Raw genomic sequence first — 25530 nt, 5'->3', positions numbered from 1 at the left:
ATATGAAATTTTGACATGTCAGCTGGTATAAATCAAAATCCAATTTACCGAGTACATCAAAGGGGGTGTTAAAATGAGACGGTGATGCAAGGGAATGATAAAGTATAGCAACACAATGTGTGAATGCTCCAGGTAGATCACAGAACCATAGACAGAGAAGCTGTCTATGGTTCTGTGCATGCTGTTGAATTATAAATATGTTTAGTTGTCACTCTTATCCTCATACTAATTTCTCTAATGCTAATAATGAGTTTCCCTTCTGCATAAATAAAAGAGGCAAAGGTGCTTCGCCTATCTGTCTTTTCTTATTAAAGGCAGCCATTCGAATAATAGCGGTGGAGAAATGTGATACCTACTACTAAAATGATTGATCAAAGAAAGTTGAATCAGTTCATTTGAACACAAAGTTTATTGTTTATTACTCCTGCCCAGATGAACTGATTCAACTTTCTTTGATTTTCTTACCTGGATTATTGAGCATGCATAAAGATAAAATGATTGATGGTGCAAAACTTTATTTTTTTTAAATGGTTATTTTTCAAAGAGTATAGTAGCTCAAGATGAGACATTACAGTCTGTCTCAACTGATAATTTATGGGTTTTGTTAAATGAGCGTTAGGTAATATTTCTAACAGGTATATAGGTTATCAGCCAAGACTTTATCATGTACTTCTTCTGTGTCTGCACTACAATCTAGACATTTATGGCATGGTTCACTCCTGACTCATTACTACACCTGTTTCCCTCCAACTTTGGAATTAATCTGAAGCAAATAATCAGATGTTGCAAAACAATCGTGGCTTATGGTGCACCTTCATCAGATCTGTTAAAGTGGTTAAAACATGAACCTGAAAGTGGGCCTGCAAGTTCTCCATCATATGTCCATATACCCACACCCACTGGAAAGATGGACTAGTTAAGATGAAGAAACAGTGACTCGTGATAAAATTCCATTTGCATTTCATTTCTTATTCAGCAAATGTATTCCCAAAGCAATTTAGTGCATTTATTTTGATTGAATAAAACGTTTATCCACCCCAACTGAGTATAAAAATGCAATTTTTGGGAATTTTATTTGATATTTATCGTTTTCATCAAGCCTTTTTTATTCAAAATGACAAAATTTCCATCATGGAAGTGTAGTTACTGTACCAGTGTCTTATACTGCTCCATTGTGTAAAGATATATAGCTATCTAAGAAAGTTGCTGCAGTTATATTATTGCTATGTGAATATAAATAAAAAAGTGTGTATTCATGTAGATATTTACCAATGGCACTGTGTCTGTTATTCTCAACCTCTTCCAGTTTGAGGTTCAGGGCCGACTCTGTCTCTGACCCCATACTGCTGTCACCGGCCGTCTCTTGGTCTGACTGGTCAGCCTCGCTGCTCGCCTGCTCCGACGGCTCTGTCTGGCTGCTGAGGGCGGAGCCTGATGTAGTGGGCGGGGCCCTCGCTAGTGCTGACACATCCACTCTGCTGCTGCTGCTGCAGCTGCTGGTGCTGCAAAGGGAACCGGCTGGATCTGAGCTGCTGTCTGAGTCGTCAATAGTGTGGCTGAATTCAGAGCTTGAATCCTGGATGGCCAGGCTGTCGGCTGTAGTGCTACTGGGGGCTGGGGAGCTTGGGACGGGAGTGGAGGTGAACACAGGGCTGGGTTGTGCAACTGTTTTGGGGGATGCTGCCATGGTTGCCGCACTGACGGTCGGGGAGACAGCAATTGCCGTTACCACTGTGGTGGAAGACACAGTGGCTGTGTGCACTGCCTTGGTACAGGAGGCGGCTTTAGGTGTTTCAGAAACGCAGCTGTCGGGGTTGGGCGTAGTTGACGTTGAAGTGTCGTCTGGGCCTGGGGTGATGGAGATGGGTGTGGGAGGGGGAGCCGGAGCTTTTCTTTTTCTCTGCTGGCTCTCTGAGCCAGGGTCCACCTAAGAGACAGAGAGAAAGAGCAAAAAAGAAAGTAGAAAGTTAATTTATCTGAGCTACTTAAGCACTCGCTTGTGTGTGTGTGTGTGTGTGTGTGTGTGTGTGTGTGTGTGTGTGTGTTCTAACCATAAATCAGCCTGTAAATTATGTGTGCCAGGACTGGAGTAGAGTGGACCACTAAGTAATTAAGTCGAGTGGGGCTTTGGCAGGAGTCTGACTCTTTAAATTCATTAGTGCCAACATTCTTCTTAAATAAGCCTACAACAAGACATAATATCTGGCAGAAGTGCAGTAAAATGGATGCAGCCATATATTGGTACATCAAACGGATATCTGTGCTTTACAAAGGCATATCTTATCAGTATTTAAGGGAATAAGCACTATTAACCAAACAAAACACTGCCTGGCTCAGTTACTTAAGCTGCCACTGATGATTTCTTGGACAAAGGCCAAAAGAACTCATCAGAGCTCTGTAACTGGCAGAAGAAAAAAAGTCTTTAAACCACTGATGAACAGTTAAGGACAGGACAGTCCCTCCTTTCATATCATGTGCAGTCTCCCCCCTTTGATTTAATCTAGTTCACGTCTTTCATCACAATGGTATTATTTCCGCAATACGCATAGTGAAATGTTACTTGCCACATATATGTTTAGTTGTTTTCCCAATCACTGTAATAAAATGAGAAAAAAAACGAGGGGAACAAAAGAGAAAGACTGCTACAAACATTTGTCAAATGTTTAGTTTTTGAATCCCTGTGGAGACTACCATTCATGCCACAGCTTCATGCTGTATCATGATTTTTCTATGGAGCCAATTTTCTAAGAATGAAAGTCCCATAGGCAGGTCTTGGCATTGTTGTTGTCCCTATTTCTGAGAAATTGCAACTGCTGCAGCTTCTTACAATCAAACCTTCCCTTGGAACAAAATTGAACAGAGCTGCCTTCTCCCCGACATGCCTGGAGCTGTATGTCCTGTTGCATGATGCAACAGGACAGGACAGAAGTAAATCAGGCCACCTTGCTTTCTAGCAGGCGAACTGAGTTCACACATGTGAACTCACTGAACTCTGTATGGCATGCTATGGAAATCTAAAGAGCCCCCCGAGTGGTCGCCTTTCTCTTCTCCAGTCTCCCTCTCCTCTCCCTCTTTGGCATTCATATATACATGAATACAGACATACCAGTGGATGTGGGCCAAAGTTGAAAGTTAAATGGATGACTGACTTGCCTACGAAGATGGATGTGTGTATGTATGTGTATGTGTGTGTGTGGGAGTGTGTGTGTGTGTGTGTGTGTGGGGTTCGTATGCATGGATGCATGCATGTGTGTGTGTGTGCATGCATATGTTCCCTGCTGAGTGCAGAGTGAAACATAAGACTGCAGCCAAGCCCTATTGTGAAAGGAGGAGAGCCATGGCCGTAACACACACACACACACACACACACACAAATGCACACACACACAATTGTCTATGTGTGTATCTGTATGAGTGCATACCAAGGCTACTGACAGACACATACACACTCTCTCACTCTTTCTCACACACACACACATATATACACACACACACACACACACACACACACACACACACACGCGCACGTGCATACTATGAGAAAGAGTGTATCTCATATCTTAGACTATGCTGAGGTATATGGATTAGGGGGTTGTTAGGGGTTGCAGGGTTAAGTGTGTGCTGCTCTCATGGGCTTCGTGGCGCCATGACTGGGAAGGCAGTATGTACTTAAGATGGTTAGGGACTGAAGCCAAGACTCTGTATTACACCACATTCAAGGTCACACACTGCATTAAGTAAAGCTGCGCCTATAATATGATAATGTAAGCACTGTATTTTTGTATGTATTTCTTCAGTAATGACACAGATTTAGCAAAAAAAAAAAAAAAGAGTTACACAGAGATAGAAAAGTTAGATATTACGGTGCAAGAGGGGACTTTTCAAAGTAAAAAGTAAAAATAGTGCCCTTGGATTGCTTTAGTGATCTCTAGAGACACAGGTTTAACATTCAGATACCTATGTATTACTGCGAGTTGGAGATGGAGTCAGTTTCGTCTGAAGTCATCACAAGTCAAGTTATATGTCATAGGATGCAAACTTTAGTCTGCATGCTGTAGGTCAAGTGATCTAAACCACTAGAAATATAAAATCAAATGACCTTTTAGTTACAAGTGGTTGAATAAAGAGTGCAGAGCAGAACAGTTTAAAAAATCAGTCATCGGAGAGACAGCATCCCAATAATAAGCGTAGCAACCTATAAAACCTCTGCTGCACAGCAGGAAGTATCACCGTGGACAGCATATAGGATTAGTAATAATTCAAAGGCACAATTACATCCAAATATATGAAAACAGGGAGGATTTATAACTCTTTGGTCTAATTTGCTGGCACTTAAATCAGAGAAAGATAAGGCACAAGGACGCTGTCTGAACAGGGAGCCAAGTTGGATTTTAACAAATGGGATTTGGCTGTCATTGTTATCTGACACTCCCCTGAAGCTACAGAGGCTCGAATGTGAGTTTGTAGTTTATACACGTGTACTTAATACACTCTTATAACCTAAAAATAGCCGTCTTTGGTTTCACAAATCATGTGTGTGGAAGATAATGTAGAAATTCATTTGATTTGTCTTCTTTCACTCAGTCCTGTATGGCTTACAATGTCTATTGAATTTTTCAATGTGGATGGACAGCCACTAAGATGGTGGGTCTATGAGGGAAGAGTCAAAAACACCATACATAAATCTGTGGGCATATCTTATGCATACTGCACTACACCGCACAAAACCCATAAGAGGCTGTGTAATGTACAGGGTGGTTCAATGTGTCCATTAAATTTTCCAGTCTATGGTTTGAGAGGTGCAGGGGCCCATGTTGGAGTATGCTGATCAGATAGGGCCACCCATGAAGGCTTCAAACTGGTGGTGTGACCATTCATCAGTTGTTTGGAAGAAGTCTTGATGGGTGATGGGTGAGGGGCTTTGTAACAGGGCCAACATTACAACGCTAATGTGGAATGTGAAATATAGTATGCATGTATGTGTGCGTGTGTGCGTGCGTGCGTGTGTGCGTGCGTGTGTGTGTGTGTATAAAACATTCTAACAGTGGCCCAAACGGTGTGAGGGCATTGAGGTCGAAAACATCCTAACAGTAGGGTAGGGGACAGCACTGACAGTCGGTGCGTGTTTGTGTGTCCGTGTTATTATGAACATGTGTGGGTGTGTGTTAGATGTAGAAATGTATGGCGTGTGTGTGTGCGTCTTAGTAAGGGACAACTGAGGACAAGAGCTGCAGACAAGTGGTTGACCCATTTCTATTGTCCTGTATAATGTCCTACTAACCCACTCTCTGAGGAATCTCATGTTTTCCTCAACCTTTCAACGGCGTCTCTATATTAGGGGCCGGTGGGGCCTGGTCCCACTAGATGTCGCCAGTGCATGACATGATCAATAATTCAATGTAACAAGTTATAAGTTTTCTTCGTAACTAACATTGCTGCGTGTTTATTACATATGACAACGGCAGCACTGTCCGAGACATTTCAAATATCTTCCTGTACCTGTTGCATGAAGGTCAGTACTTCTCCTAGCAGTTTTCGTTGGGTAAGCCTGGTGTCGGCCCATCTCACCAGCGTACTTTTAACCAAGTGAGCCATTGAAAAGACTGTTTACATGTTGGCCCCACGCTGAGAGTAGCCAATAAAAAAATAATAGAATGATGTATGTCAAGACGTTTAGTAAGCGTTGTTTACAGTATCATCGTTGCTACGCAGCTACACACAACAACATTTGACTCCATGGGGCAACAGAGGTTAAATGCACTTGCTATCAATTGAAAGTGAATTCATTAATGAATAGGTGGACTTCAACAGAAAAGTTATTGACAAGTTTGCCCAGATGATAGATTGTGTATCTTTCCTTTTCAAACAATGAACGTCACTGGTGAATCTATTTGCATTATTATAAGGCTGTAGTTTAAAGCAGGGGTTTCCCTGCTCTGAAATTATAATAATGGATGACATTTATATAGCACTTTATCTAGACACCCAAAGTGCTTTACATTGAAGGGGAAAACTCACCTCAACCACCACCAATGTGCAGCACCCACCTGGGTGACGCAAGGTAGCCATTTTGCACCAGAACATTCACCACACATCAGCACAGAGGTGGGGAGGGAGGAATCATTGAGCGAATTATATGAGCGAATGATTAGGTGGCCAGATGGCGAGAGCCAGGTTGGGAACTTTGCCAGGATACCGGGGGACCCCCTACTCTTTGTGATACATGTCATGGGATTTTTAATGACCACAGTGAGTCAGGACTTCAGTTTAACGTCTCATCTGAAGGACAGTGTCTCCTACTGCACAGTGTCCCCGTCACTGCACTGAGGCATTTGGGATTTTTTTTTTTATAAGGACCATAGGGAAGACTACTCCTTACTGGCCCACCAACACCACTTCCAGTAGCAACTCAGTTTTCCCGGGAGGTCTCCCATCCAAGTACTAGCCAAGCCCATACCTGCTTAGTTTTTGTCATTTGGCAGAGCCAGGGTACATGTTGGTATGGCTGCCGGAAATGTTGCTTTGGATATGTTATTACAATTACTGATGATCGTATACTGCTTGATAACTTTGGATTTGTGCATGCGATGCTGTATAACAAGGTAATATACCAGTTGTGTGAGATCAGATGCCATTACTGATGATGTCACTCATATCCTTGTCTCCACTTCTTCTCTGTGGATTGTCACCTTGTTGTGGTGGAGAAGTTTGCATGGTCGTGAGATCCTGAGAGCAATACCATCTGAAGCTATGCTCCTGGTAGTGTCACCCATGGTGGTAAGGTCAAGGGGAAGGTCCCTGACAAAGTGCAATCCAACCAAGACCTCAAAAGTGGAACAAGTGGAGGATGATGGCTGACTTTTGGGAAGCATCACAACGGCTGGGAAGGCAGATGCAGGCTGCATCAGAAATGAGTCCCCAGTCATTTTGGACTTCATGCCACTGGATCCTGACCCAGTTCTGTCATATATCATGTGGTGGCTGTCTGTGCACCAGTCTCCCCATGTTAAACAAAGCTGTGCACAGGCGTCCTCCATAAAGGGAATCCACCCTGACATCCTGGATTTAGTCCTGTGGTGACTGGCAAGTGGCGGCGGGGGCAGGATTGTGAGATCTGGAAGCCCCTAGTGATGAGCCGGCACATCAGGCAGTGGGTGCTAGATTCAGTCGTGGGCTCTTGGAATGAGGTAGAAAGAGCCCTTCGGTTGCAGCACCCACAACTTTGCAGCCCTCTTTAGGATCCACTCTACTCACCCCACCTGGGGGAAGGGGCTAGAAAAGGTGCCCTAAAAATAGCCTGCCTCAAACCTCTTGACTGGATTACCGCATCCAGAGGGGTCACCACATGCAGTCAGAAACACAGAAACATGAACTTTGGAGCCTGGAATGTGCGCACACTGATGGATAGTGCAACCAGTGACAGACCAGAGAGGAGAACCATGATCATTACCAGAGAACTGAAGAGATGACATACTGACATAGCCGCCCTTTCTGAAACTCGGCGGGCAGACGAAGGACAACTGAAGGAAGAGAAGGGTGGCTACACTTTCTTCTGGAAAGTAAAAGCTGCTGATGAGCCCAGGATCCATGGTGTTGGATTTGCCATCAGGAACCAGATCATCAGCCACCTGTCTGTACTTCTTGTGGGGATCAGTGAGCGTCTCATGACCACCCATCTGGTGCTTGCCAACAACCAGATGACAACAGTTGTGAGTGCCCATGCCCCTACTTTAGACTCTAAAGAGGAAGTAAAAGAGACCTTCCTCACCTGGTGGACAGATCATCACCTCATCTGTTCCACGATGTCTATCAAACTCAAGAGGAAGAGGAGGTTCAAAGGAAGCATATCCAGCCAAGACTGAACCTTGAAAGCCTGAATGAAACTGCCATCCAGCAGCAACTTCAGGCCTCTCTTGGGGAAACCCTCCAACAGGAATATCCCCATGGCATGGAGAAGCACTGAAGCCTGCTCAAATCCACCATCCTCGACACCTGCAAAACCACCCTTGGGTAAAAGTCTAGAAAACACCAGGACTGGTTTGATGAGAATGACACAGCAATAGAACAGCTCATCTCCAAGAAAAGGAAAGCCTTTCATGCCTGGCAAAATTATGTAGCCTGCAAGGCTGAAAGAGTGGCACACTCCAGAACCAAGGCAGACATCCAGAGATGGGTGAGGGAGCTTAAGAACTCTTGATGGACACCAGAGGCTTTTTCATCACTACTACGGCTGTATATGGTTCAAGCAACCGCGGCTTAAACCCCATGCGCTCAAAGGATGGGAAGGAGCTGCTGAAGGGTTAATGCCTATTAATGCCTGACGGAAGGCACACTTCCAGGAAGTCCTCAACTGCAACAGCACAGCTGAACCAGACATTGCCAGCCACATTCCCCAGAGTCCCACCAGAGAAGACATTGGAGAACCTCCCACCATGACAGAGCTTCAAGATGCCATCAGGAGTCTTAAGAATAACAAGGCCACCAGTCCAAATGAGAACCCAGCTGAGAGCTTAAAGAAAGGTGGACCAGTACTCCTGTACCACATCCATGCCCTCCTCCTCAAGGTCTGGGAAAGAAGAACTTCCCTCAGAGCTCAGGGATGCTCTAATAAGGGCCATATTCAAGAAAGGGGACAAGGTGGAATGTGGAAACTACAGGGGCATCTCAATCCTGTCAACAACAGGCAAAGTCCTCACTTGTGTCCCCACAAACCGACTGCTACCACTGGCTGAGGAAGTATTCTCAAAATCTCAGTGTGGCTTGCGCCCATCCAGAGGTAAATCAGACATGATATTTACAGCACACTAACTCCAGGAAAAATGCCGTGAACAAAGGCAGACTTTGTACATGGTTTTCATGGACCTGACAAAAGCCTTTGACTCAGTAGACTGCCAGGCTCTGTGGAGCATACTATCAAGATATAGCTGCCCTTACAAATACATCAGAATATTGAGGCTTCTACATGATGGCATGTCAGTCACAGTGCTCAGCAACAGCAGCTCTGAATCAGAGCCCTTCATTGTGGAAACAGGGGTCAAAGAGGGATGCATCATTGCACCCACCCTGTTTGCCATCTTTATTGCTGTCATACTCAACCTCATTGGCGAAGAGTTTCCATGGGGTATCCCAATCCTATACAGAACAGAGGGCAGGCTCTTCAACCTTAATCGGTTCAAGGCCAAGAGCAAAGTCTGCAACACCACCATCATGGAGCTTCAGTATGCAGACGACAATGCCATCGCAGCACACTCCACGGAAGACCTCCAGGACATTCTGAATGCCTTTGCCAAGGCATACAGAGCCCCGGGTCTAGCAATAAACATCAAGAAGACCCAGGTCCTATATCAACCTCCACCCAACCAGCCATCTACCCAGCCCACCATAAAAGTGGACAGCAAAATTATTGAAAATGTTGATCACTTCCCCTACCTCGGCAGCCTTCTCTCCTTAAAAGCTGACATTGACTTTGAGGTCAACCATCACCTGAGTTGTACCAGTGGTACTTACACCATACTCAGAAAAAGAGTCTTTGAAGACTGAGACTAAAAGGCCCAAACAGAACTCCTGGTCTACAGAGCTGTTGTTCGCCACCACCCTGCTGTATGGAGCAGAGTCATGGACCACCTACAGCAGGCGCCTGAGAACCCTGGAACAAAACCATCAAAGATCTTTACGAAAGATCCTGAGGATCAGCTGGAAGGAAAGAAGCACCACCATCAGTGTTCTGGAAGAAGCCAACATGACTAGCATCACCACCACAATAATGCAACACCAACTAAGATGGACAGGCCATGTCATCCGCATGTCAAAAACACCTTTCCCCAAAATGATCCTGTACTCCCAGCTGAAGGAAGGTCAGCGAGCTCCCAGCAGGCAAAAGAAACATTTCAAGGACAATATCAAGACCAGTTTGAAGAAATTCAACATCACATCAAGCAACTGGGAACACATTGTACTGGGTAGGTACTCCTGGAAGAAATCCGTGCAGGAAGGAGCAGCACATCATGAAATGGAACTCCACTGTGCCACAGACAAAAAGCGACAACACCACAAGGAGAGGGAGAAAAGGGCTCAACTACCACCACCACTTTCCCCTGTCCACACGGCACCAAAGTATGTGGATCGTGGATCGGCCACTAAGCCACCTGAAGACCCACAAGCAGACAACCCAATAGATGACAGTCATACTCGCTTCGAGTGACCGCTGATGATGTCTCGACTTCCTTTAACTCCTGCGCCGCGTTACGTTAATGTGTGCATTTGTGATTTCATTCACTGATGAGGTGTGTTTGTATTGGGATTCATTGAGCAAATAGGTTTGTGTGTAGTTTCATTGACGAGTTGGATGCTGCTCATACAGAGTTTATTGTGCCTCACCAGGTTTTCCGTGCCAGAGATGCCTATGCAAACTTTGCATACATTTACAGTGATATTCATATATGCAATGTATAAATAATGAGAAAAAATTATCACCTGTAAAAGGTAATTTCCTTATAATTAACAGAAACTGTTAACCATCTTACACACACACACACACACACACACATATAAGTCAAACCATTGTTGTTTCATATATGCATTAATTAAATTGCATATACCCTTAAAGGAAGTCATACATGCATACATATTATGTGCTATTTCTGTGTTGATGGCCATACATATTACATGCAATTTAATGAAATATGATATTATCGATGGTTATGGACGTCAATGATATTTTATTTGCATATTGTACAGATTTCGATGGCAAAGTAATACCAAAGTAAGGTAGGTTATCAAGACAACATTCAAAGAAATTACAATTTTATTTGAAGTAATTTCTGCTCTGTAACTGATCACAATTTGAAAGCAACTTTCTTTACTACCTGTTTTTTCTTCATATGGGATTTAAAAGATGCACTCATAGATGAATGCACCCCAGTAACACCAATGCATACACTAGTGCAAATGTATTCTAGTTTTCTCTCTTTCTCACGCACGCGCGAGTACACACATACAAGCTGCTTAAAACTGACAGATACATACGCTTCATTTGTTTGTCCTATCTGTGCTGGTTGGTTTCATACACAAGATGTTTTGACAGCTTCAAGTGCGAACAGCTTCTAACCCACATGGGCAGCATGCTCCTGTAGAGAGGGTGGGAGACGTTTCCCTGATTGCAGGCCCCTAACTCATGCTCATACAAATCTTTGAGGTCAGTGCATAAGAATAGCACAGCATACAGTGTCCTTCTATATGTCAGCCATTTCAAGCAGAGGACTTCTCATGTATGCTCTCCTGTTGTCATTGGACATGTTTACAATGCCAGGGAAATTCATTCTGTGCCCTTCTGTTCCATTTAATGTATTCAACATTTCAATTTTTTAGATTTTTTTTGGCATTTTCCCCCTTTATTGTATTGTGATAGTAGAGAGATACAGGAAAGAGAGGGGATGACATGCAGCACAGATCCTGGGCCAGACTCGAACCCAGGCCGCTGCGGTAAGGACTCACCCTTATGTGGTATGCACTCTACCAGGTTAGCCATCCCCAAGCTTTTTATTTTTTTTATTAAGTGCTGATCAACAGCGGTCATCAGATTGGTGGATTATTATTGTGGGCATTTTCTATCTTTGTTCGATAGCGATAGTGAGGAGGCAGACAAAAAATGTGGAAGAGTGAGAGGGGTATGACATGTAACAAAGTTTGCCAGCTGGAATCGAACAGGTGACAGTTGCAACCTTGTGGCTATGTGGCAGGTGTTGTAACCATTCGGCTATGGAGGCACACCCCACCTTTTTATTTACTGGGATATCACTCTGTAAAAGAAAAGTATTTACAGTTTTGAATTTTCTAGACAGCACAATTTCCACTTATGAGTCAAATCATTCACCCACATCAAGTGGTTCATAAAATTACTTTTTGATCGTCCTGCTCACTGTTCGTGTCAGGTGTGCTTGTGATGTTTAGGTCTGTGAAGTAATTCTTGTTTTTAGTGCACTTTTTGTTCTTAATATTTATTGTGTTATTTGTTTTTTTATGTGGCACTGAGGTCCTTGTGAAACGTAATTTCGTTCCCTTGTATGTATGAGACATGCATATAAGGCAATGACAAATAAAAGCAGTCTAAGTGAATATATTAAAATACACCTAAATTCTGGATTGTATACTTTAAGGCCTTTACGAGGAGCAGCAGTGTGCATATTTAACAGCTGAGGAAAACACAGTGCTTACAGTTCAAATTTTCAAATGAAGCACACATCAACATGAACCGCAGCTCGGTTCCAAGAGGAGGAATGACGGATAAAGAGGAGCGATGGACTGAGGGAGGGCTGCTTGTTTGCTTTGGCAGCAGCGGCCTCCTCCTTTCGTCGTTCCTGACTGAATGGGAACAAAATGTTTTGTTCCTTTCACAGCACAAGCACAGAGGTAGAGGGATGTGGAAAGGGAAACCCCAGGTCTACTTTTTGGTCTGCCATGTGTCTCATGTCAGGCTCACCTGGGATAACTTCCTGATTTCGGCCCCTGCTCTGCTTGTTTCATGCCCCTGTGTTTGGTTCTCTTGTCCCCACAATGATTCTTATGTGACAAAGGCTAAACCCCAATACAGAGCGTCGCTTAAGAAAAGACACAAACACTGTAGCTATACAGTGGGGGTGGGGGTGGGGTGGGGGGGGGCGCAATAACAAGAGAGTTGTTAGTCCTTGTTAGTGTTTTAAAGTGGAAGGTGCATTCATCAAGGGGAAGCTGTGACCTGTCAGTGAGTGCGGTAAGACCAAGAAGGAGGAGGGTAACTGATGAAAGAAGAATACATCAAAAGCAAAGAAAAAAAAAGAGAGTATGAGACAGAATGATTCAGAGCCAGCCAAGAAAGAAAGAAAGAAAGGAAGAAAGAAAGAAAGAAAAAGAAAGGAAGGCATGGGACACTAAAGCATCAGAATCTGTTTTTATGGGCCAAGTATGTGTGCCTCTACAAGGAATTTGACTTGGTGACTCTGTATAATACTATATACTGAACATGGATCGGGTGGCAACCCTGGCATTGCCTCTCAGACTGAATCAGAGCCATGCATTAGAGCAGATTAAAGCTAGCTCCTGCTGCGGATAGTTAAGAGACTGATGGATGGCTATGAAAGACAAAACTCCCTCTGCTGCCAACTCTCTTTTTCACAAAGTGACAGATCAACAGCAGAAGTCCTTGCCAGCTCCATCAATCACAAACCCACACAGACACAGGCATGCTGCATGCACAAAAAAAAAAAAAAAAAAAAGCTACTCCGTAGACTTTTCTCATACTGGTATCTCCATCTTCTACTTTGTCTCAGCTGTCTTATTGCTTCACACATGTGTACACCTGACTATATACGAGGAATATCTGTACATGTATGGATGTGTGTAGTTTATTTGTATAAAATTCAACTGACAAAGCAATGACAGCTGTCCTCAAACTCTTAACTTGTATCTATGCCTTGCCTGGAAAGAGATGAAGCAATCCTGGCCTTAAACCTCAACGTTTGAGGGCATATGTGGAAATATTGATCTTTCAGGTGAAATCTTGGGTGCGGCTACATCATCAGAGGAGACATGATATATAGACATCTTAAGAAAATGTTGACACCATCCAGTTTTAATGTTTATCTGCTGATTTTGTGTCCAACTCCTTCAAGTACACCTGGACTTCAAACACATTCATTTTTCATTTTGTTGTTTGTTTTTTTTCCCCATATCCTTGTTCATTTTTTTTTGTGTTTTGAGGTTATGATTTGTTGTAGTTAAGGTGTGGGCTTTTTTCAATTAGCTTTAGAAATTCATCTTGGATAAAGTTAAAGTGGCAATTGCAAAGATTTCCACTGTTGGATATATTACTACAATTTGCTGGTTGACCATCGCTGAAGCTTCTCTCTGGTTGGTCCAGCAGAGAGGAAGTTCCGCGTCATCCTCTCTGGTGGACCAACCACAGCTGACTGAAGCAAAACATGTCAGTTCCTATCATGGTTCATATGCGCAGCTTGAACTTTTATTGCGGAAAGTGTCGTTCTGACACCTTTATTTAAAATGCCAACACTTTCAGAAGTAAAGGCTGTCATGAACAGAGTGAGCTGAATCATCATTGTTTTATCATAGTTGGTGATAGAAGGTCACAGAATGGACATTCATTTATATGAAAAAGTTAGAGAATATAATTTAAGTAAAAAAAAATTAGTCCCTTCTACCTAAATAACTAGATATGGATTGAAAACATTGAATTTTCAAGTGCAAAATCGCCTTCCAAGTGTAAGCCTTCCTGAGTGACCTGCAGAGAACTCGCCACGGGCTGCACATTGTCAGATCTGCCTTCGACTAACAGTACGTTCAACATGCACATGTGCAAGCTGTTTTGTTTTCTCCAGAAAAGCTGCAAGAGATATGTACTGGCTAGGATGGGATTTATGGGTCACTGTCATCTTAGCCTGAGTGAACATGTAGTCCTAAAGCCTGCAGAATATCTCATGTCTCCAGACCCAGTGAAGAGGATAATACCTTCATTCTGAATAACCATTCTGTGGCAAAAATGCTGTCTCCTTCCCCATCATACACTCACCAGTGGATATGTGCCGAGATGTGCCAAAGCATCACAACACCCTCACCTTCACCCCCTCCACTGCTGCTGTTCATGCCCGTTTTATTTAACATCTTGGAAAAAAGTAGGGTAAGTGGAGAGATGAAAGGCTTCGACTAGGTGGATGGAAGTACTCTTAAATGAAATACTTTAGACTCCCATCTCCAGTAAATACTCACCCTTAATTAGGTGCTTGCTGTTGCTGAAGTAACTGGTATTAAGTACAGACGTTTTATGGTAAAAGCAGATTGCATTCTGTGTTCCTTTACTGACAAGTAAACCCATGATAAAAATGTTTTCGGCTACTGTGGTTCATTGGTGTTATTTCAACTGAAAGACAGTCATCAAATTTTAATCCTCCCTTCATGGTTCACTTGAACCATCTCAGCAGATAGACTTTTATCAAACATTAATTCAACCTGAATGTGGACTTTCCTTTCTCCAGATATCTTTTCCCTTCCCCTTTTGCCATGTCACTCTTCCTATACACTCCCCCACACACTTTGTTCTCTCCCTTTCCATCTCCTCCTCCCACCTCCCACTCTACCTCGCTTTCTCCTCCTCCGTCCATTCTTTATCTCTCTCATCCCTTATCCACTCTTTGTTTTTCTCCTCCTACAGCGCCTCCTCCCGCGCTCCACCAGCCCTTTGTCAGGGGTGTCTTCAGGGTTCACTGGGCTCAGTTTTAGCCCCCAGACTCAGCAGCCTTGAGCAAAAACAAAAAAGTGGATCCCCAAAAACGGAGTACTATAACAAACATGTCCGAACACGGCCAAGTTTTGTGGCGCACACATTCGGAGAGGCATTTTTGAAAAGGCTGCAGAGTAAAGCCTGTTAAAAGAGCTGATGCGTTTCGCCCTTAAATTTAGATGATTACGTTTGAGACACCCTAAAAGCTTTTTCGGAGGCCCGTCAAAAAACCCCCCGTTTTCTTCTCTCTTCTCCTTCTCTTAGCTCCCTGTTTTTTCCTCACTCCTCCTTTCTCACTTTTTTCCTCATCCTCCCAAGTGATTCCACCCCCCCACCACGCCCCACTAAATTTCCCTCTACCACTATCTCTCATTCATCAGTACCCCGTTTTCATTTTTACCAAAATGGCACTACTGAAATACACACATCCACCTATCTGATACTCTTATACAAGACATTGTTTAATCAGTTCATCTGGATGCAAGGTTTATTGAGAGAAATGTTTCCTCACTCATTTAAGTGACCTCTTCAGTCTCAACTGACTGCAAGTGTCCCCACCCTTATAAACAACACAGTGGCATAATGACCGAAAACAACGATCGGTTCAATACGCAAATTGCCGTGACCATTAATTAGAGTTAAAATGGCCATGTGTACTATTCACAGAGGATTGGGGAATGGTTGCAATCACAGCATTGTAAGATGGCAACAGATGTACTCTTATCCCCCCCCCCCCGCCCCGGTTCAGGGATGGCCGTTCTCGCTTCACATAGATGGCCTCTTTGACACCCCATTCCTCGCTATCAAGGATGTGCACATCCTCATTCTTGAAAGAGTGGCCACTGGTCTGTAGGTAGGTCTTATATAAGACCTGACTTCACTTCACTCCGACCTCTCGGTGTGACTCTTCAAATCGCACCGTGTTTGTCTCTGTCTGTCTGCTTCTCTCTTTCCCTCCCTCTGTTTTTCTTCCCTCTTTTTCTCTTTCACTACCTTTCTTTCTTATCTGGCGCATGCACATAGATTAAGAGTACACACACACACACACACACACACACACACACACACACACACACACACACACACACACACACGCACACTCCAGGCACAAAACATGCTTATGCTTGTGTAGTCAAGGGACACTCTATTACTGAGCAGTGAAGCAGAATTTTTCCAAAAAGCCAAAATGTGTCATAAGAAACGATGGAGGCATGACTTCCTTCCCAAACCACAATAACAGATTACCTCTCTCCATGAAAAAAAAAACAACAAAAACAAAACACAACAAAACAAAAAATGGGTTTCTGTGAACACGGTGTTCCAAAACATGATTCACATGATCACTTCAGGATTGTTCTCACAAGGGCAGACACAGATATTGTTGGTTGTCAAGCAGAGTCAAAGGAAACAAAAACTATGACTCTATGGCAACACCAACTCTTGAAAAATTCCTTCAGCCCTGAAAAAAACCCCTTATTCATTTTTCCACCATCAGCTCAGAGGTGACACTTCCAGTACATGTCATCAGTGTTTGAACCTCATACCAACGTCGAGGCTTGAAATAGTATATGAAATAGCGTATTGGGGCCGTATTCATGAACCATTTTAAGGCTGAAAGTACCTCGTAACTGGACGATTTAAGAGCTAATCCTGAAAATAATGGGCGTGTCACTCATGTCTTTATCTGTTATGGACCCCGAGTCTGCAATAAAGTTTTGAGTTGAGTTGAGAAGTTCAAGGTTTTTATCCAAGAGTGATTCTTGAAGCATTTTAATTTTAAAAATACCTCTTAAATCTAAAAAAACAAAAAACGTTAGAAGCAGTGGAGAGGACTCCTTAGTCACTAAGACCAAATCATAACAGTCCCAGAAACAGTTGCTGCTGTTAGACTAGAAGCTAATCACAGGCTCAAATTTACATGCAAGAAGTAAAAGTTGGTCTTGCATCCAATTTGGTTCCTGTTTGTTTGCCTGGCGATAGGTCCGGCGTGTTTGCATCAGCCATGGTCATTCTACATTATTAGATTAGCGAAAAGGCTGCATTTAAAAACCTATACAGCCAACCAACACAGACTGGTTTTCTGTCAGCCAATCACTGTGGGCACAGGAAGTGAGCACGTTCATGAAACACAAGATCATCCATGGCTATGGCGTCAACCCTGCTCTCCGCTCTTAGTTTAAGACTTCGCCCACTTCCCTGGTAAAAGCTGAACCTTAGGATTATGAAGGGTGCAAGATCTGATTTGATTAAATGAATCCAAAAACCTGTTATTTAGTTTTCAAAAGAAATGCTGTAGAGGGTGTTAAACTTTACTTCTTCCAATTTATGATGATATTAAACAACAAAAGACTAATACTATCAGTATCAGTTATACTTATTAATCCCATCTAAAAAGGATCATTCTAATGAAATGCTGCCAGTATGGCATGGATTACTGAAATTCAAGATCATAATTCTACCAGATGCGATTAATGAGATTCATGATTGATTATTTTATCCCTCTCTAGGATTCTATTGATCACTTATGAAGACCACTCTGGACAGAAAATAATAATAAAAAAAAAATACATTTCACACCAGCATTTTCGTTTTGAGAAGGAGGAAAAGGAATCTCTATAACTTAATGTCAACTAATCTGAGAATTCGGGGGAGAAAATACCTGTCTTCACTAATACAACATTAAAAAATGTTTCATTACTTGTTGGTTTGTACCAGCACGACTAAAGAATACCACCGATTTCCATGTAAAATAACATGCCTGCAAACATGCTGAAAATGTGTAGTCGGGCTGCAAAAACTCCTTAACCTTGAGGCAATGACTTTAATTAATATATTTCAGGCAGCTAACACTCCAGAGAGAGTATCCAGAGTGAGTAACACTGAGTTGTCTCAGTAAAAGAAGCTTCTAATTCCCAACAACATACTATAACAACAACATATAATATGTGTATAAAGGTAAAGAGCATCCTGATGGTAAACTACTCCATAATGCTCAAAGGTCAGCTTAAGAAATTAGACTGTAAAAAACGAGGTGTCTATAATCAAAGTCTGGAAGAGCAACTCCATGGTACAATGCATAAATACAATGTTGACTTCAGGTGGTATATATTAATTGGACAAAGCAATACGAAGTAACATGTTGAGATGACATGAGAATGAAGTAAAAAAAAAAAAGAAAACAGATGAAAAATCACAGTTGTTTGACCACTGTTATTTGCCTCAAATGTGCCCTCAATGTTGTATTTAGTGTTTCCTTTTTTTATAAGTTTATACAACCACAGTTAAGTATTACTAACAGATGGGCACCAATCTTAAGACAAAACAATGAGCATAAAAACTTTGTGGGTGTCCACAGGGCTGTAGTGATTAGGGCAAGTTTCAAAACGCTTTAATCTTGAGGCCATGGGTTCCATTGCATTGTTATCTTTGTCAGACAGTAGCCTGGAGGGGATATTGCATTTGGTCACGCGCGCATGTGTGTGTGTGCGTGTGTGTGTGTGCGCGCGCATGTGTGTGTGTTCGCACACATGTGCATGCACACGTGTGTGTGTGACAAAGAAGGCCCTTGAGATCAAACACCTTGAAGACTCTGAGGATACCAGAGGCTTCTTTGACACTACTAAAGCAATATATGGTCCCAGCCACTGCCGTCTAACATCCCTTCACTCCAAAGATGGGCACACACTGCTCAGACAATGAGTCAATCGAAGAGAGGTGGAAAGAGCACTACCAGGACCTTTTACGGGACGCTAGCCCTGAGATGGATACTCTCCAACAACTCCCTAAACAAACCAAAGAAGAAGACATGGCAGCACCACCTTGTCTAAGAGAAGTCCAGGATGCCATCAGGAGGATTCCTGATAGAATACTGGCAGAAGTACTGAGGGCAGGTGGACCTACACTCATCACACTTATCCATGCCCTGCAACTTAAAATATGGGAAAAAGAGGAAATCTCTGCGCAACATAGGGATGCACTCATTGTCTCTATCTTGAAGAAAGGGGACAACGCTGAGTGCGGAAACTACCATGGCATTTCCCTGTTTTCCACCACAGGGAAAGTTCTGGCTAGGGTCTTGGCCAACAGACTCCTCCCAATATCAGAAGAAATTCTGCCAGAATCCCAGAGTGGTTTTCATCCTAACAGAGGTGCCCTGGACATGATTTTTACCACTCCAAGAAAAAGCCCAGGAATAGAATCAACCATTGTACATGGCCTTTACAGACTTTACCAAAGCTTTTGATTCTGTAAACTGCCAGGACCTCTGGCTAGTTCTGTCAAAAATAGGCTGTCCTGACAAATCTATCAGAGTACTATGACTACTACACTACAATATGCCAGCTAGAGTACTCAGCAGTTATGGAGCTGAGACAGAGTCGTTCAAGGTCCTCACAGGAGTTAGACAAGGCTGTGTAATTGCCCCAACCCTGTTCTCGGTGTTCATTGCCACCATCCTCCACCTCCGGGTCCCAATCTGCCTCAGGGAGTCGAAATCATGTACAGAACTGATGAGTATCTTCTGAACATTAACAGATTCAGGGCTAAAAGTAAAACCACCACCACTTCCAATTGAGCTGCAGTATGCCAATGACAACGACTTAGTGTCGGTCATAGAGGAGGAACGACAGAGCATATCGGATGCCTTTGTAAAGGTACACATGCAGCTTGGCCTGGGCATTAACATAAGAAAGACCCTTATCCTCTACCAACCAACACCAAACAGAAATATGCCTGCTCATCCCCCATCCATCTCTGTAGATAACACCATACTCAAAAATGTAGAACAGTTCCCGTATGTTGGCAGCCTTCTCTTCTCCAAAGCCAACATTGATATCAAAATACACCAGTCTCAGTTGTGCCAGCCGGGCCTTCAAGATTGAGAAAAGGGTTTTTGAAAACTGCGACCTTCAGGCCAGAACAAAAATTCTGGTGTACAAAGTGGTAGTGCTGCCCACCTTACTGTATGGGTCAGACACATGGACCACATATAGCAGTCACCTGATGGCACTTGAGGCATACTAACAGCGATGTCTCAGGAAAATCCTGACGATCAGCTGGGGGAATAAGTACACCAACTCCAGCGTACTCAAGGAGGCTGACATGCCTACTCTATCTGCAACCATCGCACAACATCAGCTGAGGTGGACTGGCCATGTCCTCCGCATGTCTGACTCTTGCCTACCAAAACAAGTCCTTTACTCTCAGCTCGTGACAAGATGCTGTGCCCCAGGAGGACAAAAGAAGCGATATAAAGATAACATTAAGGCCCACATAAAAAGGTTTGGCATTGACCTTAATACCTGAGAACAAGCATCAAAAAATATGGAGGCCTGGGGACTGGCTGTTCATCAGGGTGCTACATGCTACAACCATGACCTCCACTGTGCTGCTGAAAACAAGCGCAGACTCAGAAGGGAGCAATTTACCAGAAAGGCACAAGCCACATCCTCAACCATTCCTATACACCCTTGCCAACATTGCCCCAGAATATGCAGCTCCAGGATTGGCCTCTACGCCCACCTGAAAACCCACAAGGACCCAGAAGGAGGATAGTCATACTTGACCCCGAGTGAATGCTGATGACGATGATGTGTGTGTGTGTGTGTGTGTGTGTGTGTGGGGGGGGTGTCTGCCTGTGTATATGTCCACAGCTAATCTCAGAAACTACTGTGATGAAGAACCTCTCGTGGTTACGGTGATTCAAAACCTTTGAAAAACATTTGTTCTCGCTATCGCCACTCCCTCATCATTCACTCTCTGCCTGGCTGAACCAATGCTGCTTTCTGTCACTGCCTGATCTGTAAACCATGTGCATGTGTGACTCACATCTACAGTTGACTTAAATCAGACAGCGACAGAGTCAAGACCAAAACATTTTTTATTCGGGTATGAGTCTTGAAATTAAATGAGAAGTCGATCATATTTTGCAAGCCAGCAAATCATTCACTGCTAATAACTTTATTTATATAGCACTTTTCTAAAACAATGTTACAAAGTGCTTTACAAAGAAATAAAACCAGACAAAGCAAAAATAAGACCAAATAAGAGTAAAAATCAAAACAGTATAAATAAATAAAAACAAATATCAAACATTTCTAAAAGCTTTCATAAAAAGAAAAGTTTTAAGATGAGATTTAAAAGAAGCTAGAGACTTGGTTAGTCTTAGTTCGACAGGAAGAGGGTTTCATAGTGTGGCTCTAACAGCAAAAGCCTGATCACCCTTTGTGAGAAACCTAGACCTAGGAATAACCAGCATGGCTCTATCTGCATATCTTAATAGTCGAGAGGGCGTATACCAGGTCAACAAACAGAAATGTATGTAGGAGCAAGACCATTTAAAGCCTTAAAAAGGGGCGACAAATTTTTAAAATCCATTTGAAATACAACAGGGAGCCAGTGTAGAGAGGCAAGCACAGGAGTGATATGGTTATCACTCCGCGGTAGCTCCAATTCAGGCATGATTAGGAGATATAAGACTAATTAAAAAGTTAATGGAAACATGTAACAAATGGATCAACTTATCTCTGAAAATATGGTTAAACATTATCACTGAGTGGCTTGTTTGAAGACAAAAGATTTTGAGAAGGTGCTGTCATGACTTTGACTTTACTCCATACAAATTGGATGCGAACTATAAGGGACGGGCTAATCGAGGCCCTCCTTATACTGTACCTTTTTTAATCAGGGGACACTGAGCAATTTTGAGACATTGAAAAGACTACACGGGTTAAAAAATAGTGTTTTTTTTTTAGATTTCTTCAGGTACATCAACACACAAACAGTTCTATGTTAGAAATTCAAAAGGCATTTGAAAAAAACCGATTGAAAGTTTTTAATAGTAGCTATAGAACAAATTCAGGGCTTAAAGTAATTTCAAGAATATATAGGGGACTTCAGGAGGTTACAATAGCAAGTACCATCTACATAAAACAAAAATTGGAAAGTGAAACTAACATTTGCATTTCAGAGGAAGTCTGAACAAAACATTACGATTTCAATGGAGGATATTCAACCTCAACCTCATAGAGAGCATTTGGCAGGAAGAGTTTTAGTAGATATTGTATCATTCCTGTTCAGAAAACTGACCACTCAGGCTCTTCCAGCTGCTGGAGGAATTGTGGCACCCAGGAAAGCAATTACTACCACTTGTTCTGGGCCTGTCCAAAAGTAAATAGCTTTTGGCGTAAGATTTATACAGAATTAGTGACTATATTTGGGACAAAAAAAACAACAACAACTTTTAATTGGGTCAAATTCCTTTTTGAGCTTCTACACTGGACATCTTCAAATATTAAACCAAAATACTTATTTGGAATACCGAGTGTACCTGCTAGAAAAGCAATTACAAAAAAATGGCTTAAAACAGACACCCCATCTATAGAGGACTGATATATTATTTATGAACTCTTAATAATAGTAAGAACCACCTTCTCTATGAGGCTTCAGGCAATTAAATTTGAGGAGATTTGGGGAAAGTGGAAAATGTACATTTCCCTGAAACACCCTTCCTTTGTTTAAATTTGTTTATTTAACCATTTTTTTTATCTTAAATGAAAAACATACCATGTTCTATTTTTGTGTTCTATAATTACACTAAAAAGCTGAAAAGATGATCTCTCCGTAAAGGTATCTAACTAAAGATGACTCTGTAAACTGCTGCTATCTTGTGATTCCAAATAAAGGAAACAATGTCATAAAAAAGCCATAACAGCACGAATCACATGATTCAGACACAATGTACAAGAGTGTTGTCAGCTGTTGTCATTACTCTGCATGACTAGAGCTGAAATCCGGGATTTTTCTCATTAATGAATAGCTATTTTATCCTCTTGGATCACAAGAGTCAGGTTACACAATATTAACTGGCATCTTCACCATGGTTGGCGAAGAAGACCAAGGAAAGGATGGAGAGACAGATAGAGGAGGACATGAGGAGGGTTGGACTGCGGAGGAGGGTTGGACTGTGAGAGAGGGATATATCAGACAGAAAGCTATGGAGGGCAAAAAACCGCTGTGGTGACCTCTGAGAAACAGTGAACAAGCTGAAAGAAGAAGAAGAAGATCTTTGCCATGGTTGGAGACACCATCCACATATTGCGATTGAAATTTTTGATCATGAACAACAGTGCAGCGACAGATATGTTCCTACAGGGAAAAGGATTGAAACATGATGACTAAGTGGTGACGCTTCTGTTTGATAGGTAATCTACCAATACTACAATTAATATTACAATACAACATTGTTCCAATATAGTTTGATGTAGCTTGTAATAGATTAGATTACCTGTGTTAGCTTTAGTCCAAGGATGCCATTTTCACAAGTGTGAGAACCGTTTACTGCAGAGCTGAAGGCACACAAGCGAAAATTGCTGCTGCACCTTATTTGTAGTTCTCATGGCCAGAGGGAATGACAGACCAGGGAAATCACAGATTTCAGATTTAAAGTGATACTGATATCAAAATTTGAAAATTCCTATTGATAGGCTATGTTCAGAGTTGGAATGTGACCACAGAGAATTTCAGTGGTTAAAACAGCGCACCTGCGGCCGCTCGAGAGACATCTGTGATTGACTGTAGATGGTGTCCAATGACAAAGTGCCAGTGGATACGTAGACACCAGTCAATTTGCATATAGGGTGTGTCCGTAGCGAGATGCTATAAAACCACGGCGAAGCCATTCTTTCACCCCCTCCTGCTAGCTACTTGGCTCGAGTTTGTGCTATTTTGCTGAGACTTTATTATCGATCTTGTTACGACGTATTGCTATCTATCTATCTATCTATCTATCTATCTATCTATCTATCTATCTATCTATCTATCTATCTATCTATCTATCTATCTATCTATCTATCTATCTATCTATCTGTATATCTATTGTATAGGTCTGCTTTTTTTTTCAATTCACTTTCAATGAGTAGGAGGCCAAACCCTGTCTCCCAAGGAAGATCAATGTGACTAATTTACAAGACTGATCCACCTTGCTTGGCTATCATAGTCCTATAAACAGTTTGAATGATGTTTACCTGCAGACTTCTTACTGTTAAGACACCGAGTTACACTTTCCACTTGGTTCTTTACAGTTACATTGTGAACTTTGGTGAATGGATACTGCAGTGTTTCAGTTTAACTCCGCTCTTTCCAGTTCAGTTTCGCATAGTTAGGGGAAAGGTAACGTGTACAGACTAACTCTTAATACGTTATTGTGTTTTATACTAGCAGCATGTTATGTATAATTTCACAACATCAACTCTTCTCAAGGTCAACTTAGAGGGGAGTAATTTCAATTGGTAACACACTATATGAAAACACTAAACTGGGATAAGTGAACTATTGACTACTGTTTGAAACTCAGAAAGACACTTATTGTCAGGACAGCTTTGCAAAAGTTTTAAGATTTCTCTGCATTGCTTTCACAAACTCAGCTGGGTTTATTTATTAGGAATCAAGTATATGAAACCATCTTATGTTCTCTATCCCAGCCCTTCTGGAAATATCCGCCAGAGACACACTCCTCTGAACAAACAAACCCTAATATCAGAGCCAGGGATGAAGTTGGGTGGTTGCAAAACACATTTCCCAGCATGCCGCCATAACACTGTAATGAGAATACAACCATCGCTCTCAAACAGACAATACTGGTCACTGTGACAGTGTAGTGTTGAATCTTGGGCCAAAAACAAAGGTAAGGCAAGGAGACACAGCAGCTTGCGGTTGTGCAACTTAAGTCAACATCTAAAAGCTAAGGAATTCAATATTTAACTTGGTAAACACCTCATCTGAAGCTGATGTACCCTAGAGCCACAGTCCTTTGGAATAAAGTATTGGCGATTGCAAAGGCCTTTCAAATGGAGCCAAACTGAATGTTTGACTCTAAGTGTATGGGTTTGTTTCTCCATGCGAGCATCTTTCATACTCGATGGTGTTTTAAGACCCCGACGTACTCTTCCAGGCAGCACTGCATGGAAGGCACTCCCTGCCCCCAACAGTTTCATCCAATCACAGCACTGGTTAGGGTTAGGGTTAGCGCCAAGTGCTGTGATTGACTGAAACTGTAGGGGGCGGGGAGTGCCTTATATGCAGCGCTGCCTTGAAGAGTACGTTGGGGGCTTAAAACACCATCGAGCATCTTTCATTTGTGTATGGGTTTGCATACACATGTATGCTTATTTGTGCCGTGTATTTGTTTGTACAAAAGCATGTGAGATTTAATATAAAAAGAGCTTAGAGATGGTTTTGAAACAGATTGATCTGCTCACCTGATA

The 25530-nt window shown here is 42.4% G+C and overlaps 1 protein-coding gene across 1 annotated transcript in view; it reads right to left on the bottom strand.

The window, feature by feature from the left end:
- The window catches only part of cobl (cordon-bleu WH2 repeat protein), a 107238-nt gene that overhangs the window by 28535 nt on the left and 53173 nt on the right, over positions 1 to 25530 (bottom strand). The window contains exons 8-9 of the mRNA XM_056286966.1: positions 25525 to 25530; positions 1270 to 1927 (exon numbers count right to left, since the gene is read on the bottom strand). The exon at positions 25525 to 25530 is cut by the window's right edge and continues 177 nt beyond it. Coding sequence (XP_056142941.1) covers positions 1270 to 1927; positions 25525 to 25530 — 664 coding nt within the window. The remainder of the gene's footprint in view (positions 1 to 1269; positions 1928 to 25524) is intronic.

The sequence above is a fragment of the Lampris incognitus genome, chromosome 9 (genome assembly GCF_029633865.1).
Source record: "Lampris incognitus isolate fLamInc1 chromosome 9, fLamInc1.hap2, whole genome shotgun sequence".
Taxonomy (NCBI): Eukaryota; Metazoa; Chordata; class Actinopteri; order Lampriformes; family Lampridae; genus Lampris; species Lampris incognitus.
Note: the sequence above shows the minus strand (reverse complement) of the source record. Positions and strands in the feature narration are given on the sequence as shown.